Source organism: Tamandua tetradactyla, chromosome 24 (genome assembly GCF_023851605.1).
Source record: "Tamandua tetradactyla isolate mTamTet1 chromosome 24, mTamTet1.pri, whole genome shotgun sequence".
Lineage (NCBI taxonomy): Eukaryota > Metazoa > Chordata > Mammalia > Pilosa > Myrmecophagidae > Tamandua > Tamandua tetradactyla.
Window position 1 is genome coordinate 17549023 of NC_135350.1, and position 17916 is coordinate 17566938.

Sequence of the window (17916 nt, forward strand, 5' to 3'; positions counted from 1 at the left end):
AGGAATCAGTAAAAAGGAAACAATTTTCTTATTGCTTGGAACCCTGGAGTTTCAACATATCTCATATTCTATAATAGCTTGGTGCATTAGTCAGGGTTCTCTAGGGAAACAGAACCAGCAAGAGATATCTATAGATATGAAATTTTGTAAAAGTTTCTCATGCAACTGTGGGGGTGCACAGGTTCAAATTCTATAGGGCAGGCAGCAAGCTGATAGGTCTGGTGAAGGTCTTCAATGAATGCCCCAGGAGAGGCTGGCCAATTGAAGTAGAAAGAGAGATTCTCTCTTCTGACTTCCCCTGTAAAGCTTTCCTGTGATTAGATTAAACATTATTAACTGCAGAAGACACTCCCCTTGCTGACTGCAGATGTAATCAGCTACAGATGTAATTAGCCATGGATGCAGTCAATAAGCTGATGACTTAATAATCAGAAATGTCTTGTAATGATTAGTCAGCGCTTGCTTGACCAGACAACTGGGCACCATCACCTGGCCAAGCTGACACATGAACCTAATCATGACACTTGGGCAACAATGAGTCTGGTTCTTTGAAATGGCAACTCATAGGAGCAGAGCACCTAATACAATATTACATTGTATTCCATAATCTCAATTCTGCAATACCTTTCCTCCTTAATTTATATGAGCAGATACATGTTTAGGCATGTTGCCATTTTTTAAACATCCCACATCTGTCTCCAGCCATGACTTGGCTCTTCTGAGTTGGAGCTGTCCTTGAAGGATTAGAGATTTCTGTGATGCAGATCCCTGTGTGGTCTGCAGACCAGAAGCATTTCCCGTGAGCTGGTTAAGAATGCAGAATCGCAGGTTCTACCCCAGACCTATTAAATCAGAATCTCTATTTTAAGAAGAGTTCCATGTAATTTTATTGTATCTTAAAGACTGAGAAGTATATCCCTCGAATGTCTGATTGAATAAATGTGCTGTAGGATGTAGGAATCTACTTCTTAAATAAACCTCCTAGGTTACTCTGGTTAAAATGGGCTTCCGGCTATGCTCTGAAAAAACACAAACAAAAGCCCTGCTTTCTGGTTCAAGTGATATGTTCCTTGCAGTAATCTAAGTTTCCTAGTTAGAACTGGACATACTTGATAAACTCAATTGTAAAGAAAATCTTGAGAGGTTAAAAATAGAAGTTAATAAGACCTTTAATGAATTTTTCAAAATCAGTATGTTTTAAATAAAATTAACATGATTAAAAATCAGAATTCCCTGGGGTACTTTTTCAAAATGCAAGATTCCCTCTCCTGCTAGAAAGAGGAGGATTATATTACCACTATTTCCCACTCCTGAAAGGAGTGATTGCTATAACAAATAACTGCCACCAAGGGATAGCAAGATTAAAAATCCCTGTATGAGCACATTAAAAAGACAGTAAACACCCAAATGTCATAAACAGGATATCCGTGGTTACAATTGTGTTTTTTCTCTTCTTTCTTCCAGACTTTTGTACACATGCACACACATAAACACATATTTTATATCTAATAGGGGTCAAATGGTGAACATAGTTTTCTATCTTCTTTCCACTTAAAATTTTTATAACACTGATTTTTTTTACAAGTCATTAAATATTTTTCAAAAAACTTCATTGTTAATACTTCATTATATTGCTAGACTAAAAAGCATTTCCCTCAACTTCATTTACTCTAGGCCCTGGGTCAAAGTTTTCCTTATTTTCTTTCCTCTGGAGCAGCTCCTACCTGCTCTGACACCAGGACTAGGTAAAGACTTTTGTTTTTGGAGTTCCTTCTCCAACTCTTCTACAATTCCCTACAGCACACCTCTGGTTTCTATCCAGGCATTCCACCATTAAATCTGCTTTTCAGTCCTAAAGTTGCCCAGCACCTTTCTGCTGTGCCCCGCACCCCCCCACGCTGCCCACCCCACCAGGCTCTACCAGAGTCCAAAATATTAATTCAAGTGTCTTAGATACAATGCAAATCAGCTGACGGGAGAGGGTTATTGGGCTTGTGAAAAGTACATCTTCATACTTCTTAGTTCAGCCCAGTCTGAAATTTGTTACATTGAAGTCTAATCCTAAGAGTTAAACAATCGCATGGTTAAATCTGTTTGGGAAATGATGCACATTATATTTCTCTCCTACAGATTCACAATGGCCATCAGCACATTAAAGTATTGAGAAATCATGCAGTTAACAAACCTGTTTATCTTAGCTAATCCTAGAATATCTCAAATTTATTGAGTTCAGAACTTTCTTAGGTATACAGTTGTACAATATCCCTATCCCAGAGAGCGTATGTTCTCTGAAACACATTTTAGGAAGCACTGGTCTGTACCATCAGTGAAAGTACAAGAATTTCATGCCATATCAGAGAGCCTTTAGTACTGCTCAAATCATGTCAGTAGGGCTAGCCCTGCAGATATATCTGATAATATTTTTATTCACAACCTAAAACCGTAGGGTCCTTAAAGGTTAAATATGCTTAATATTTTCACATCACACATGAAAGATGATTGTCTTAATCACATACTACTTAAATTCTCCCACATCCTTATTCCTATAAAATATAGCTTTTACATTTCATAGTAATTCATAATTCACAAACTGTTTTACTTGCATTGTCCGATCTTTGAAACCACTCTGAGAAAAAAGGTTAGGGATAATACATCCGTTTTACAGATGTGAAAAATGTGATCGGTAAGCATAGTAAGTTGTCCAAAATTGCACAGAATAAATAATAGAAGTGAGTATCAAAAGTAAGTCTTCTGATCCAATGTCTTCTATTCTTAGTTGGAGTTTAAAAAAAACCCATTTCATGTTTTAACCCAACTTTCATATCCCTTTTAATGCCTTTTCACTATTTCTCAACATCATGCTTAAAATTGAAAAGTATATTAGATTTAATTGATAGTTTTCTAGAAAATTTTTGTTTTCAATGGATGTATCAAATTGTATCAGGTTAAAAGAAGGACCATAATCTGAAATAACTGTGATCATTTGAGGAAGGACGTATCAGAATGAACAAATGAAATTCAGATAGTTCAAGCACAAGAAGGATTATTTGGAGAGAATGAAAGGAAAACTGTACTAAATATAAAATTCTATTTCACTTTCTTCAACAAATATTTCTGAGTGGTTAGAGTTAGAAGGAAAAATATCTGGAGATGAAATGGTTGCCTCTAAATCTAAAATACAAGATAATTGGCAATGGAGAAATATTTCAGATTATAATACCTTGTTTTAAAAAAGAATTAACCTTTCCAATCAGTATCTGATCAGATCTTACCATTATGTATCTTTTGGATCCCATAGTTTAAATAGATTTGGAAAGCAAAGAACATTCATAGGGCAAGCCAGACAGATTGCTAAGAAAACAATATCTTTAAGAAAACATTAAAGAAACAGAAATTACTGAGGCCAAAGAAGAAACAGTTGGGTAATTTCCTGAAAGAATCACTCAAGTACGTCGAGTATGCTTTCTGTGTCCATCACCCTTGAGGATCTGACACTACCCAAGGGGGATAAAACACAGTTTTGTGAATTTAAATTAAACATAGGAATACGCCCATAGTGAATGAGTTATTGGAAGAGACTTTATTCATTTTAGAGATTTTGCCTAATTGAGATGATTTAATAGAGACTGCAACAGGAAATCACACTTGGATTAATCATTTAATACTGGTTTAGATTAAAGCTTTTAGGCCCCAAAATAAAATGCCAAAAGGCTATTATAATTATCACATTTGAACTGCTTACTTGAAGTTTAAATGATGTGTTTTTTTGTTTTGAACTCCTTTCTTTTGTGTCAGGAGTAAGAGTACAAAAAACTCCAGTCTGAACCAGTATGAATTATACTTTGTTTATACTTAAAGGAAACACTGTTTTAAGGGGTTGCTTCTTATACCTTTCTTACAGTAAATAATTTATGTACCTTTACACAGGCAAGATTTCAAATAATAAAAGCATAAAGTAAAAATTTTTAACTTTTCATTGTCTCTGAATTGCTATCATTTCCCTTATCACTGACATTGATTTTTCTAAGTTCATAATCTACTGTTACAATATGTATCTCCAAAGGCAGGCAGGGACAGAGGCATGGGAGAAGAGAAGGAGACCAAGAAATAAATAGTAGAAGGGCAATTTAAAAAAAGCTCCTCATAATATAAAAGTAAGAAACAATTTAAAAAGAACATTTTTTAATTCATAAATTCAGATGAAATGTTATTGCATTTATTTAGCTTTGAAAATTTGAGTACCTGATAATAAATAATGCTTCTTAATTCTAAAAAGTTGTGAGTAATCTATTCTTTCATTCCTTTGTTTAACAAAAGTATGTAAGGTCTAATGACATGACAGGAATCATTCTAGCTTCATGGGATACACCAATGACCAAAACAAAGATCTCTGTCCTCAAGAAGCTTATAAACTAGTAAGGAGAGATAAAAAAAATAAACACAATACAATTCTTTTTTAATTGTTTCTTACTTTTATATTATGAGGAGCTTTCTTTAAATTACCCTTCTACTATCTATTTCTTTGTCTCCTTCTCTTCTCCCATGCCTCTGTCCCTGCCTGCCTTTGGAGATACATATTGTAACAATAGATTATGAACTTAGAAAAATCAATGTCAGGGATAAGGGAAATGATAGCAATTCAGAGATAATGAAAAGTTAAAAATTTTTTACTTTATGCTTTTATTATTTGAAATTTTGCCTGTGTGAAGGTACATAAATTATTACATTCTGTAAATAATACAGAATGGTAGAAGGTGATAAATGCTAAAGAAAAAAACAGTAGAGAACAGAGAGACTGGGGTGTTGGTAGTGATTAGAGGAGCTTACAGAACTAAACAGGGAGGTCAGTGTAGCCTCACTAATAAATTGACTTGAACAAAGAGGTGAAGAAGTCACTAGCATTGAATGAAGTGGGTGCCTTTGCAAAAGCAGCGAAGTACCATTTATGGTTTAAAAAATCACTCTGGCTACCAAGTTGAGAACAGGCTGCAGAGGGGCAAGAGCGGAAAGAGAGAAACTACTAAAAGGCTATGCAATGCAGCTCCAAAGTTACTCACCCATAATTCTGAAACAGGCAAGCTGTTTCTGTAAAGCATTAGGTAGGAAAACTAACCTACAAGTAATGTACCCTAATTGTCTTCATATAGCCAAATTAGTGTGAATATTCATATGCTTCACAATAGAAATGTAACATGTTTGATTAAATAATACATAGTATAGTTGCCTTATTACTTTTATAAAAATAAAAAAAAAAAATGCTGAAAATCCACAACTTTTCTGGATAAAGGATTTCAGAAAGGCAAACCAGAGGAGAGAAGACTTGGTAGCAATTGAGACTGTGAGAAGTGATCACGTTTCAGATACGGTCTGAAAGTAGGGCAAACAGGATTTCCTTACAGAATGGATGTTGCAAAGAGGAATCTAGGAAGGCTCCAATGTCTTTGGCTTAAGTAGTACGATGGAGTTACCACAAACTGGAGTGAGAAAGGCTGTGAGTGAAACATGTTTGGGGGAGGTCAGCAGCAATTTGTTTTTTAATTTTCTTTTCTTTTTTTTTTCAGGAGCAATTTGGACATGTTAAGTTGAGTCATTATTTTCAGCCAACTGCTGAGGTTCTCCTGAAGGTGATAAACAAATACAGATTTGAGGAGAGATCTGGGCTAAAGACATAGTGTGATGATCTTACATTAGACAATGGTTTCTTAGACTTTATACCCAAAGAACAAGCAACAAAAGATAAAGTAATTTTGATGGTATCTCATTAAAATTAAAAATTTTTCTGCACCAAAGGACTTTATCACAAAAGTGAAAAGAAAATCTTCTTTGGGAAAACATATTTGGAAACCACATATCCTATAGGGGTTTAATATCCAGAATCTTTAAGAAATCCCAAAGCTCAACAATAAAAAGACAAACAACACAACTAAAATATAGGCAAAAGACTTGACTAGACATTTTTCCAAAGACAAGTGGCTAAAAAGCACATGAAAAGATGCTCAACATCATTAGCTATTAGGGAAATGCAAATCAAAACCACAATGAGATACTATTTCACACCCACTCGAATGGCTATTATTAAAAAACAGACAATTATCAGTGTCAGAAAAGATGTGGAAAAATAGGAACACTCATTCATCGCTGGTAAAATGGTGCAGCTGCTGTTAAAGAGAGTTTGGCAGTTCCTCCAAAACTAAGTATAGAACTACCTATGACTCGGCAATCCCTCTACTATGCATATGCCCCAAAGAATTGAAAACAGGGAATGAAACAGGTTTTTGTACACTGATAGTAGTATTATTCACAATTGCCAAAAGATGGAAGCAACCCAAGTGTCCATCAACAGATGAATGAATAAACAAAATGTGGTATATACATGCAATGGAATATTATTAAGAAGTAAAAAGTCCCAGTTCATGTGATAACATGGATGAACCTTGGGGATACTAAAAAAGTTTGCTGATTAAAAGAATGAACAGTTGAGTTAAAAGTAAAATGTCACAGGATGTAGTAAGGTCCCTAACTCTTAAGTGTTTTCAAGTAAATCTGAACATGCTGGGAGAATTTCCATTCTGTAGAGGAGCTGTGATCTACTATATATAACTTCATGGTATCCCTTCCATTTCTACACACAGTCTTTTCTACGTGTCCAATTGACTGACTCTTTGTACAGTTCTTTATAATAATAAAATTATCAAGAGGGATATATTATTTTCTACTTTATAGCTAATTCCCTTTATGACTTTGATTCTTATTCAAGGCATGGCTATGGTTGAAATGTTATCATAAATGACTTGCAAAAAATGCTCAAACAGTTATTCACTTACTGAACACATCTCCTCTGGGTTTCTGTGGCGCTGTCTGTATCCTGTTGTCAACTGTAATCGCTCTTGGAGATGTACTGGCAGCAGGCGCTACAGTCATCAGTCTGGTGGTTGGCCTTTCTGGGGTAGGTGGTGGTGGGGTTTTGAGCTCTATTGGGGGTGGAGGGGGTGGGGGGTGGGTAGGCTGGGGTGTTGTTGGCTTAGAAGTGGGTCTGTTGGTAATAACTGGAGGAATATATGGGGTCTTCACAGGCCACCTAGTACTTCCAACATCAGGAATCAAATTACTGTGTCCTGCATCACCCTTCAAAAAGGTGTCATTTCCCCGTGGTATATAAATTGGACCTGAAGGCTCAATCATGACTCTTGGAATATCTGAAAAAGTCAAAAGATTTAAATAAGTGTGTAAACATCCTTCCTTTGGAAGTAAAACATCAACTGTAAAAACAAACACAGAAACATCTCATGCCAACTAAGTTTACCTTTCACATTTAGAATATTTCTTTACTAAGTCAGGTTGCTTTCCAAACAACAAATGTGTGAATGTGTGCACGTGTGTACTATATACATATGTAAATATATGCACACACACATAAGTATATTAACATATGTCCATCCTTTGGATGTGGGCAAAAAAATATATTGGTGTTTTTGTAATGAATATGTATTATTTGAAAAACAAAATGTTATAAATATTTATAAAGTGGATACAGACTACAATCAATGAGGTTTCTAAAAACTGCACAGTGCAAAAGAGAACAGAAGCATTCTAAGTTGTTTTTTTAATATGCGAAATATATGCTTAGAATCTATGTCAAATGTCCCCATGCTATATGAATATTATAAAATCATGTTTAGAATTGTTCAAAGACTAATATTTTTCTCAAGTGCACTTATCTAAATTCAACCAACATTTTGAGTAAACATTCTGCATATTATTTTATAGTTGGTTTTCCTTCCTCTTACTATTGTTTTTAAAAAAATAAATTTTAATTTATCAAAATCATCTGTGGAATTTTTTCCTTGATAATCTTTACCAAAAGAAACCCAATATTTAATCTGCCGAAATGATATATTACTGACCAAGAATGACCCTACAAAAACCTTTTAATCCCAATGATTCTATGCCCCATGACTTTCAGAAAATATTTTACTCAGGAAAATTTTTTAAATTATGTATTGCCACATGAAATGTATGCTAAGTTATGGCTTTTGGTTTGCAAAACTTTCATCTTGAAGGTTATGTTTTTTTTTCATGCTTATCTATGAACAAAGCCACTACTCCAAATATAGCTTATAAATTTTAAAAAAGAAAACAGTTCTGAAAGTAGAGAAAATACAGATGAGAATGATTTATTTTTTATAATGGAGTTGGCAGATAAAAAAACAAAGAAACAAAAACTGCAGAACATATTCAGATTATCCCACTATCAGAACCTAATGCCAACCAACACTTATTTCAGATTTTAATGAAATTAAATATTCAGGGAGGGCTTTTTAATTTCTCCCCAGGTAAAAGGAAGCTGTTGAGAGATTTCAGTCATGGGAATCTGATGCTCTTAATATAAGAATGTAGTATCGAATCTTTAATTTTTAAAAAATACCTGCGCAAATTATTTCATTGCTTGTGGAAAGCACAAACTAACATTGCTAGCTATGAAAAATTTACTTCTGTGATAAAAATACTGTTTCTTATCTTCCCTCACAAAAGCCTTTCTGTGGTTCTGTATTTCCTGCTGGAGTATAGAGCTGGAAGAGAACTGTTACTCACACACGCAGTTCAGCCCATCGCCCTGGTATCCTTCTTTACATGTACACCTGTAAGACCCATGTATGTTGTAACATCGAGCAGAGCTGCTGCACTGATGCTGGCCAAGGGCGCATTCATCTATATCTGCATCAGGAAGAGGGGAAAGAAAGGGTTCACTTGGGAGATAATAGGTTGATGGGAAAAATATAGTTTCAAAAAATGATTTTTTTTTTGCAACATGGAAGTCCATGTACAATTGTCAGATAAATGGAAGAAATGTGGATCCAGAACCATCAGGGGTTGAACTGAACTTCTGTCTATTTAACGGCAATACACCCTCCCACCCTGACACCTGACCCATCCCCAGAGCTAAAAGACCTCTCAGCGATATAAGAAACAAATAAGGCAATGGTGGAGTGTCATTACCATGACACTGGTATCTGCCTCCGATGTACATGAGGTCAAATCCTCTGTGGCACTTGCAGATGTAGCTCCCGAAAGTGTTGACACACTGCCTGAATCTAGGGCAGGAGGCTCTTCCAGTGGCACACTCATCAATGTCTGGAAACACAAGTCACAGCTTAGAAAGAAGAGCATATTCAGATGAAATATATTTTACATATAATAAAAAAACTGAGCTGTCTGTAAATGGTTGCCTGGAAGACAATAAGCTCATCATAAATGTTACACAGCTGGTTGCCCCCATGGACAATGTCCACATCTCCAAAACTCAACTCATCCTCCTGTCCCAAGATGCTCTTAGCTTGTGCCTATATCCAGCTGGTTGCTTGAACTAGAAACAGGAATTATCCTTAGCAATTCTCTTTCTCATCACTCCCAGGTGACTAAGTCCAGTTAATTCTACCTCTGAAACTTTATTCGAATCTCTCCACTCACTGCCACTTCCCCAGCCCAAGCCACCATCTCCCAGGTTTGACTAGTCTAAGAACCTCTAACCCAGCCTCTTGGCTGTAAGTCTTTCTCCCTCCAAAACATTCCCCACCCAGAGGCTATGACCTGGCTGAAACGTAGATCTGTTTCACATGTTTTCAGAATGAAATCCACCTCCTTCACTGCCTCCTTGAAGGCCCTGCAGTATCTGGCCCCAATCTACCTCATCCATTGTATTTCAAGCCACCATCCCTCCTGTTCACTCCGCACTCCAGCCGTGTTGCTCTTCTCTCTTTAAAAACCTCACACCAGCCAAGCTCTCCCACTGCCTGCCCTGAAACGGGGTTCCCCGACTTCATGGACTGGTTCTTCACAAAGCTCTTCCTCCAGTTCTTATTACAGGGATTTCTCTGACCACTGTTTTCTAAAGGAGACACTTCCTGTTTTTTTTTTTTTTAGTATCTCATGTTAACTTTTAGAACGCTCTGTATTTTTATTGGGTATGTTTCTTTTCTGCATCCTCTGAGGATCATCATCCTGTCTGTTTTACTTATCACTGTATATAACTAGCAATTGGCAGTGTCTGGAATATAGAAAACACTCTTTAAATATCTGCCGAGTGACCAAATGTCTCCGTTCATTGCATGCTTACTACATGCTAGGTTTTATGCTGAGCTCTCTGCATATACGCTCTTATTTAATCCTCACAATGGTCCCATGTGCTATTACACCCATTTGAAAGATAAGGAGACACAAACTCAAAGAAAGGAAGTCTCTTGCCTAAGGTCACATACCTAGTATATGGCAGGGCCAGGTCTGAACTCAAAGCCCAGACTCCTAACCATTGGCTTTCCTAATCCCTACGGAAAAAAATCTAATCCTTGGGCAGGCCACGGTGGCTCAGCAGGCAGAGTTCACCACACATACAATTTATCCTTGTCTACTATTCAGCTTCTACTGTCTCCTCTCTCCTTTGCCCCTCACATTGCAGAAATACTGAGTCCTTCATGTTTTCCTAAATCTTCTGCTCCAGGTGAATTCTAGCGCCTTTGAACGTGGGTCCCTCTGCCTGAAGCTTCCTCCTGCCCCTTATCCTTAGGGAAAGGAAGTTTCCAGGTTTCATTCACAGAGATCTTTTCTCTTCTGAAAAATCTGCTATCTTCTGAAGGGTAGCTAATTACCTGATCTAGGTAACTGTCTTTTTCTCTTTTTCCTCATCACCATTTGCTTTCCTCCTTTATCCCAGAGCAGCTGCTCACAGAAATGCTTAATGTTACAACTCACCTACGCAGGTCCTCCCATCAGGAGCCAGCTGCAGGCCAGGAGAGGGGCACTGGCACCGGATCTGTCCTTTTACAACATCACAGCCATACTGACAGTTTGCCATAGAGCACGTCAGGGCACCTGGGAAGAGATTTGGCCAGCTAACTCAGAGAGATAAAGAACATACTCTGTAACTGAAATAAGTATGCTTCTCACTTGTCCTGAGATTAGTGTCACTGAATCGACAAAGAGGACTCAAGTATCCAACACTCTAAAGAGAGTAAAAAAAAAAACTAGGGGAAGGGAGAAAATGCACACACACACATCCTCAGGGTTGATTAAGGAGGAGTTAACAAGTTCTGTTGTCTTCTGAGATGCTTTTGAAGAATTAGAAAGCAAATACGAAATTTTATTCCACATAAATTATCTGGAGAATTTTCCAATAGCCAAGAAAAGTGGAGAATTGAGGTATTTTCCCAGATCACTCAAGCTGCATGTTGCTCTTAACTAAAACCTTCAAGTGAATGTCTGAACTGCCCATTTAACTTCTCCAGGGACAACAGTGTAACGGGATTCTAGCATCACTACTGCATGTTGTTAAATGTACCCTCCACTCCAAAAACTTAAAGGCTACGTTTGTGTTACAGTAAATAAGTTAGTCAACTTTGTTGGTTTTATAAAATGCAGCCAAGTTAACTGACAATTCAGTGAAAAAAAATAAAGCCATCAAATGTTTGCTATCATAAAAACACAATTTCAAGTTCAGGCTGCAGAGAATTTTAGGGCATCATCCATCTTAAAAACACACCCAAGTGTGTGCAGGAAACACCATAAATTTCTCTTACAAAGATATACATGGAATCTACTTTTTGTTATTATAATAACTTTTTTCCTTTTAAAGTAGGTAATTTTTTAGAAAAGAGAAGTAACTCAATCTTTAGGTTTTTGTAAGAAAATGTAAAAACAAAGTAGAGAGGTATTTATGAATGATTTATAATCATTGAATAGACTGATGGCTCCTCTACCAGCAAAAAGCTTAGTGTCCACCCTTACAGAGCACACAATATTGCGAGCATTTTCGCTAATGCTCTTTTTCTATCTGGAATGGTTCTTCTATGTCCAAGGGGAAGACAAGGAAAACCATGTGGAGAAAGACGTTAGGAAATAGACTTGGTCTTGTGATTCTTGTTCTAAATACCCCTTCCATATCAACCTAACATGGCTGCCCATGGTCGAGGAATGTTAGACGTCTAAAACGGGCGTCCCTTACTTTGATTTTCATTTCCTCAGGCATGCATGCAAACACACATGTCCTGTTTAAGAGGGCCACTTTCACTGGGGCAGGCTACCAACAGTATAACATGAAATCGAGCCCTAAGCAGTTATAAAACAGTTAAGATTCTTGACATACTTGAGCAGGACCCATCCGGCATAAGCATATATCCATTGAGACAGTAGCATTTGTAGCTGCCGTAAGTGTTCATGCATCTGTGCTTACAGGGCCGTGGCTTCAGGCCACACTCATTTAGATCTGAAAAGAATGGGGCGTGAAGTAGACAAATCACAACTTCAGCACTAATGTTAAACTTTTCAAGTACTGCTCTAAATAGGAGAATGAGGGGGAAAAAATAGGTCAAGCTATTATAATCAAGCTATACTATATACTGATTATAATATAAGAGAGATCTTGTTCATGCAATTTTAACTTGAATGCCACTTATATTAGGGGCAACCAAGAGATTTCCATCAGATGTTATGAAAGTTTTAAAACAGTGAGAAGCCATACGAATTCCCAGGGTTTAAATTATGTGTAGTGCATGTGACACCTAAGAGAATTCTTCCCACAGATGTGTGTCCACCTTGTCAGCCCTTGAAAGAACAGCACATTAACTTTCTCTTGGGTACAGGTACTCTATCATATATTATTTATCTGGCTGCCAATAGCCTCAAAATACCAGGTTTCAACTCCTAGATTCACTCCTGACAATGCAATCTCACTCTTTCAATTTCTTCCTTTCTCTATTTAAAGAGAAGACCACATGAGCCTATTTTACTTTATAGGAAATAAGTGTATTTTAAAACATTAGAATGCTTTGAACTTCCTAAAGGAAAGCTAGATTTTTCAGAGGATAAGAGCTGCATGAATTAGAGTGATCATTACTGTGTTATTTCTTCTTCAATCTTGCAGTTTCTAAACTGATCTCTCATTAAATGAACTTAAAAACCCTCTCAAATATTTTCATTCATTTGGCAGTTAAGAAGGGCATATTGAAATACTAATGGACAAGACATAATGGACTATCATTATGCACTTTAGGTTTACTGGTATAAATACCAATCTTAAATGAATTAATGAACTTCACATTATGTAAATTTTCCAGCCCAAGTGGAACACTGCTTCAAGTGAACACATAACATAAATCAACACTGAAATAGTAATGTCTAAAATACAGACTTCATATAAAGAAGAGTGACCACATGCTTAGTTTATCTGGAAACACCAGAATAAGCACCTGATTAGCATAAGACATCCTGCTGGTGGTTTTAGAGACTGGTTTCAACTTAACGCTTTTCTTCTCTTAACTATGGGAAGAAGCACTTTGAGTGAAGGATTGTGCAATTGAAAGGAAAGAAAAACAATAGACAATCACAATTTTAAAAATCAACAGCAAATCACTCCATGAAATAATATGGAAAAGGGATGCAAGCACGCAACACTCAATGGGTAAGTATAGAGACATTTCATTGACTATTTCATCTATTATACTGGCACATGAGTATTCAAATCTAACAGCAATTTCAGAAACCTGCCGTCTAACAACTGTTGATTGACTGGACGATATTCCCTGACAGCTGGCCAGTGCTGATTTCCTCAATGGCTGTGGTCATTTTCCCATCTGCTGCAGGCATGTGTCTCTAAGAACTTCAGTGACCCTCACAAAGACTACTGAATAAATTATGAAATAGGGCTCACAACTATCCCTGATGATCAATATTTAACAAATATCAGACTTGCTAAAACAGGGAGCTTTGAAAGATTAAAAGCTTCAGGTATTCTGGTGATGAACTTCTTTTTCCTAGAATTTTTTCAGAATCTCTGTTCTCTGATTACTAAACCTTATTTTCAATTGACCAAATGCTTTATCAATTTAAGATAATATGTGTTGCTTCCAAATAACTGCTGTACTCATTATCACAATTTAATGGAAAAGAGACCTAGTAGTGCTGTGTTAATATCAAATGAAGTCATAAATTCCCAATTAGAGTAAATGCTCCTATATTAATAAGTGAACGATCTTAAGAACACGAAAAGTTCTTCTTGATGACACTGTCTCAAATAAATCCTAAAAGTTGATGAGAGAACCATGGAAAGAAAATGTTAGATTTCTGTTTGTCTATTTACTTTATCCTTGCTCCTACTGCAGAAGTTTATAATAAAATATAAATTATAAGAAAAATCTACAACAAAATACATTTAACGAATTCTATCCGGTACCTATATTATTACTCCAAAGACAAAACTTAACAATTAAACCACTTACATTCAAATCCTATCATTATTTAGACAATTATTAGAAAGCATCTATTACCATCAGGAGTAGATTTAAGCAGGCTGGTAGATTCAGGAGCTTGAAGGCGGAGGAGGGAAAGAAGGGAGCTGGTCTAGAATAGCAATGCAAGCTGCATAGCATTATTATTACACTTCAGGAAAAAATGAATCAGAAATTTTATTAGCATGCAGAACACTGAGAAGGAGCTTTAAAAATCTGGGTAAGAGTCATTGAATAAGATAACCCAATGGATTTGTATGGAAAATAACCTTTTATTCATTGTAATGCATTTGGGTGTATTTTTTCCCTTTGAAGCCTAAACTAGGCAGTGTTTTAGAAATCTAAACTTTTAAATTTTATCTGACTAAAGTGGAGGCACAGGCAAAGAGAGGATAAAAGGTCAATTGTCATAAACTTTTAAGTTATCAGTGACTTTGAAATTAATCCCATTGTTTTAATCCCTTGTCCAGAAAATACACAAATGTATTAAATTTCCTATCAGCATAGAGGTGGCACTTAATAATTTTAATTTTTTAATTCAGTCATTCTAAGTTCCTAACCCTATGAATGGTGAAGGATATAGACTCTCAGAAGAAGAATTTTCAAATGATGCTAATGATTTACTTTTCTATAAAACTTGGCAACATGACACAAGCATTATTATTTTTGGTATTCGGATTCTCACACCAACCCTGTGTGGGAGTTTGGCCAGCACTACTCTCACCTTATTACTGATGAGTTACCTAAGACCCAGACATTTAACATCTTGCTTATGATGGTGCTAAATAAGGGCCATACTGGAACCACATCTTAGGCCTTTTGATATCACAAAACATACACCAAAACAAAGAAACTGATGCATGGTTTGGCTTCCAGGTAACCTAAAGTTTTATACCTCAAATCGACGGTGGTAGGGAAGGAGACTTGATCACTTCTAAAATCTACTTGGCAAAAGCCAGCAAAACCCCAATCCCAGTTGTTTTGAATTCCTGACTTGCCCTACATATGAAAACAACATATATTTTATATATCTGGTTTTTAGAGAAAAATTTGAAACCAAGAAAAGAAGAGGAAAAACAACGATGCTTGAAAGGACAGTGGAGGCTCCAGCATTTTCAGAGCATAGAAAATCAGCACCAGGTGACAATTCCTGCCGCCTGCTTTACATGCTCAGGATGCCAAAGGCTGGGCACTGTCAGGGTCTGGTCTCCAGAACATTTGCAAGAAGTGACGTAACTGCAGGAAGCTGTGTCGGTGGAAGCAGCAGACCACCTGAGACAATGCACGCTCACCCCTTGTAGGCAAACTTGTGGCTTGATGATCCAGGGGTTGGAAAAGAGGCTGTTCACTGCCTTGGTCAAGAGGAGTTGGGTAGAAGTGTTCATCTTCACACCAGGAAGAAGGTAATAAGAGTCAACTTTGAACTAATATCATTTTTAGCCCTAAAAGTCTTTATAAATATGTGTTAAACAATTACATAAAGTTAGTAGACTGTAAAAAGAATGCTTTAGATGCTTTGCATAAATTACCTTCCAGTTCTTCTGACTTCTCATATTTTTAATTTAAATTTTCCTAAAACCTAACACTGCCACCTTTCTTCTCAAGAAGACACACCACACATTGTAAGTTATCAATCCATCTATCTCACTGATTTTTTTTAAGACAGAAACAAAACATGGTTACTTTAGAAAGCATGAGAAAATTCAATTTAAAAGCAGATTATAAAATATTAATAAGAATCAACTTGCCCTGTTTAGGTACCCTGAGGTCTTAATTCACTAATGTGATTTTCCTCTATATTATTATGTACAGTAGTGTATAATACCCCATAATTATGAACAAATTTATGATTCTTGTGAAGATCTAATTTAAGTAAGTAGAATGAAGAACATTGATATTTTCATTCAAAGGCAAGAACTTGTGCTACATTTAAGTCACATTTAATTAGAACATACATAAGAAGCTTTATACAAAAACAAAAATTTTACTGTTGCCATTTCTTGATTTATCAATACGTAAGATGGGTAAGAATGAAAGAAAAGGATCAATAAGTAAATCATATCCTGCGTCAAGACTATTTATTAACAGCCAGCTAAATTTCCAAATCTAATGAACATGGCATTGGTTTTGGTGGTTAAACCACACATTTTTCAAATGAAATAAGGTTGTAGGCAACAGCTTAATATTTGTGTAAAAGTACTTAGACTGTAGACTGTTGTGTTTAGGAAAGCAATCAACTTTCAGATTTAACTAGTCCACCAAAGTTTACTGTCTGATTCTGCACTACAAGACACCAATTTTTTTTTTTCTGGGGATCAGGAATTCAACAATATGAAACATAAACCATGTCAAAACATTATAATTGATATTTCTACACTGCTTCTCCTGAAATTATTATAATACACACAATGAATTCACAAGAATAATTCATCCTTGAAAATATATACTGATATCATTCCCAATAGGGAAATTATAAAAAGATTATTATCTATAATGGCATTTCAGCTTGACTGGGGGAAAGGGGATTTGTATGCAGTCAGAGACTCAGTGAAGGGGAAAATATACATGAATAAAATTACTGGAGAAATTAAGTGGGAGGGAAGTAAATGGTCAATGAGAATCTTACCAGAGTTTGGTTCAAAATTCCAACTATTGTGAAAGATACCTTCTCCCTCAAAGGTTACGTTAATGGTCAGACCAAGCCATTTTCAATATCTGATCCAGGTGTAGCAAATCCAGAAAATGACTCAGAGGGAAGAGTGAGCCACTAGCACATTTGCTGTAAACTTGTGACAAGACTGTTAAATTAAGCCAGCTCCAAAACGTGGCTTGACCTATTCTTGGTGCTCCCCAGGTAGTAACAAAGTGCTCCTTAAATGTTCTGTCATTTACTCAAGCTATTCATCACCTTAAGCATGTTTCCAGGGGGATATACTTAAAGTACATAATGTGCAACAAAATTCTTAGCGAATACTTGCTTTAAACAAAAGCCTACTTTAGTCAAAAGCTAATTTTCAGTTCTGTGAATTTATTTCAAACTTATCTCTTCTTGCTATTTCTCCCCTACAGAAAAAAAGAAATCTGTTTGGTTTCCCATACTCTGAAGCATGTATTCTACTTGATTAAAGTGTCTGGACCTGGATAGAAACAGCCTAAGTAATCTATTTCGCAGATAGAGACAATTTACTCTAGTAACTTCTATGGCATGCTTTAAGCAACTCTCACACTTGATCACTCATGACAACCTCTCTTAACCTCATAGAACTCTCAGTAGAAGGCAAAGATTAAGGTGCTGTCCTAGACAACTCCACGGAACTCTGTCAGACCAAAAATTATTACACAAAACAGTCATTTAACATGCAGTTAATGTGGACTTAACCTGTGCAAGTCACTTTCTTCATAGGTTTTTTAGTAACTTAGAAATCAAAAAGACACCACAAAGGGTTCTTAATCTTTGGGGAGCATAAACTTTCCATCCAGAACAAGCCACAGCTGCTTATTGCAAGGAAGGCAAAGTAAGATAAAATGAAAACAGGTAGGTTAATTGTAAGCTGGAATTTTATTTTCAAGATTGTACTTGAAATCATATTTTCAGTGTCAGCACTATTTTTGCAAGTATAAAATGCATTTTTCTACTAAA

General features: G+C 36.2%; 1 protein-coding gene across 5 annotated transcripts in view; it reads right to left on the bottom strand.

Moving 5' to 3' along the window:
• The window catches only part of NPNT (nephronectin), a 129190-nt gene that overhangs the window by 76512 nt on the left and 34762 nt on the right, over positions 1-17916 (bottom strand). For 3 of the 5 annotated variants that reach the window (XM_077142632.1, XM_077142628.1, XM_077142629.1), the window contains 6 exons: positions 15569-15661; positions 12137-12256; positions 10747-10866; positions 8998-9132; positions 8593-8715; positions 6825-7196 (listed from right to left, as the gene is read on the bottom strand). In XM_077142632.1, coding sequence (XP_076998747.1) covers positions 6825-7196; positions 8593-8715; positions 8998-9132; positions 10747-10866; positions 12137-12256; positions 15569-15661 — 963 coding nt within the window. The remainder of the gene's footprint in view (positions 1-6824; positions 7197-8592; positions 8716-8997; positions 9133-10746; positions 10867-12136; positions 12257-15568; positions 15662-17916) is intronic. The other 2 variants (XM_077142630.1, XM_077142631.1) reach the window with 1 other exon arrangement.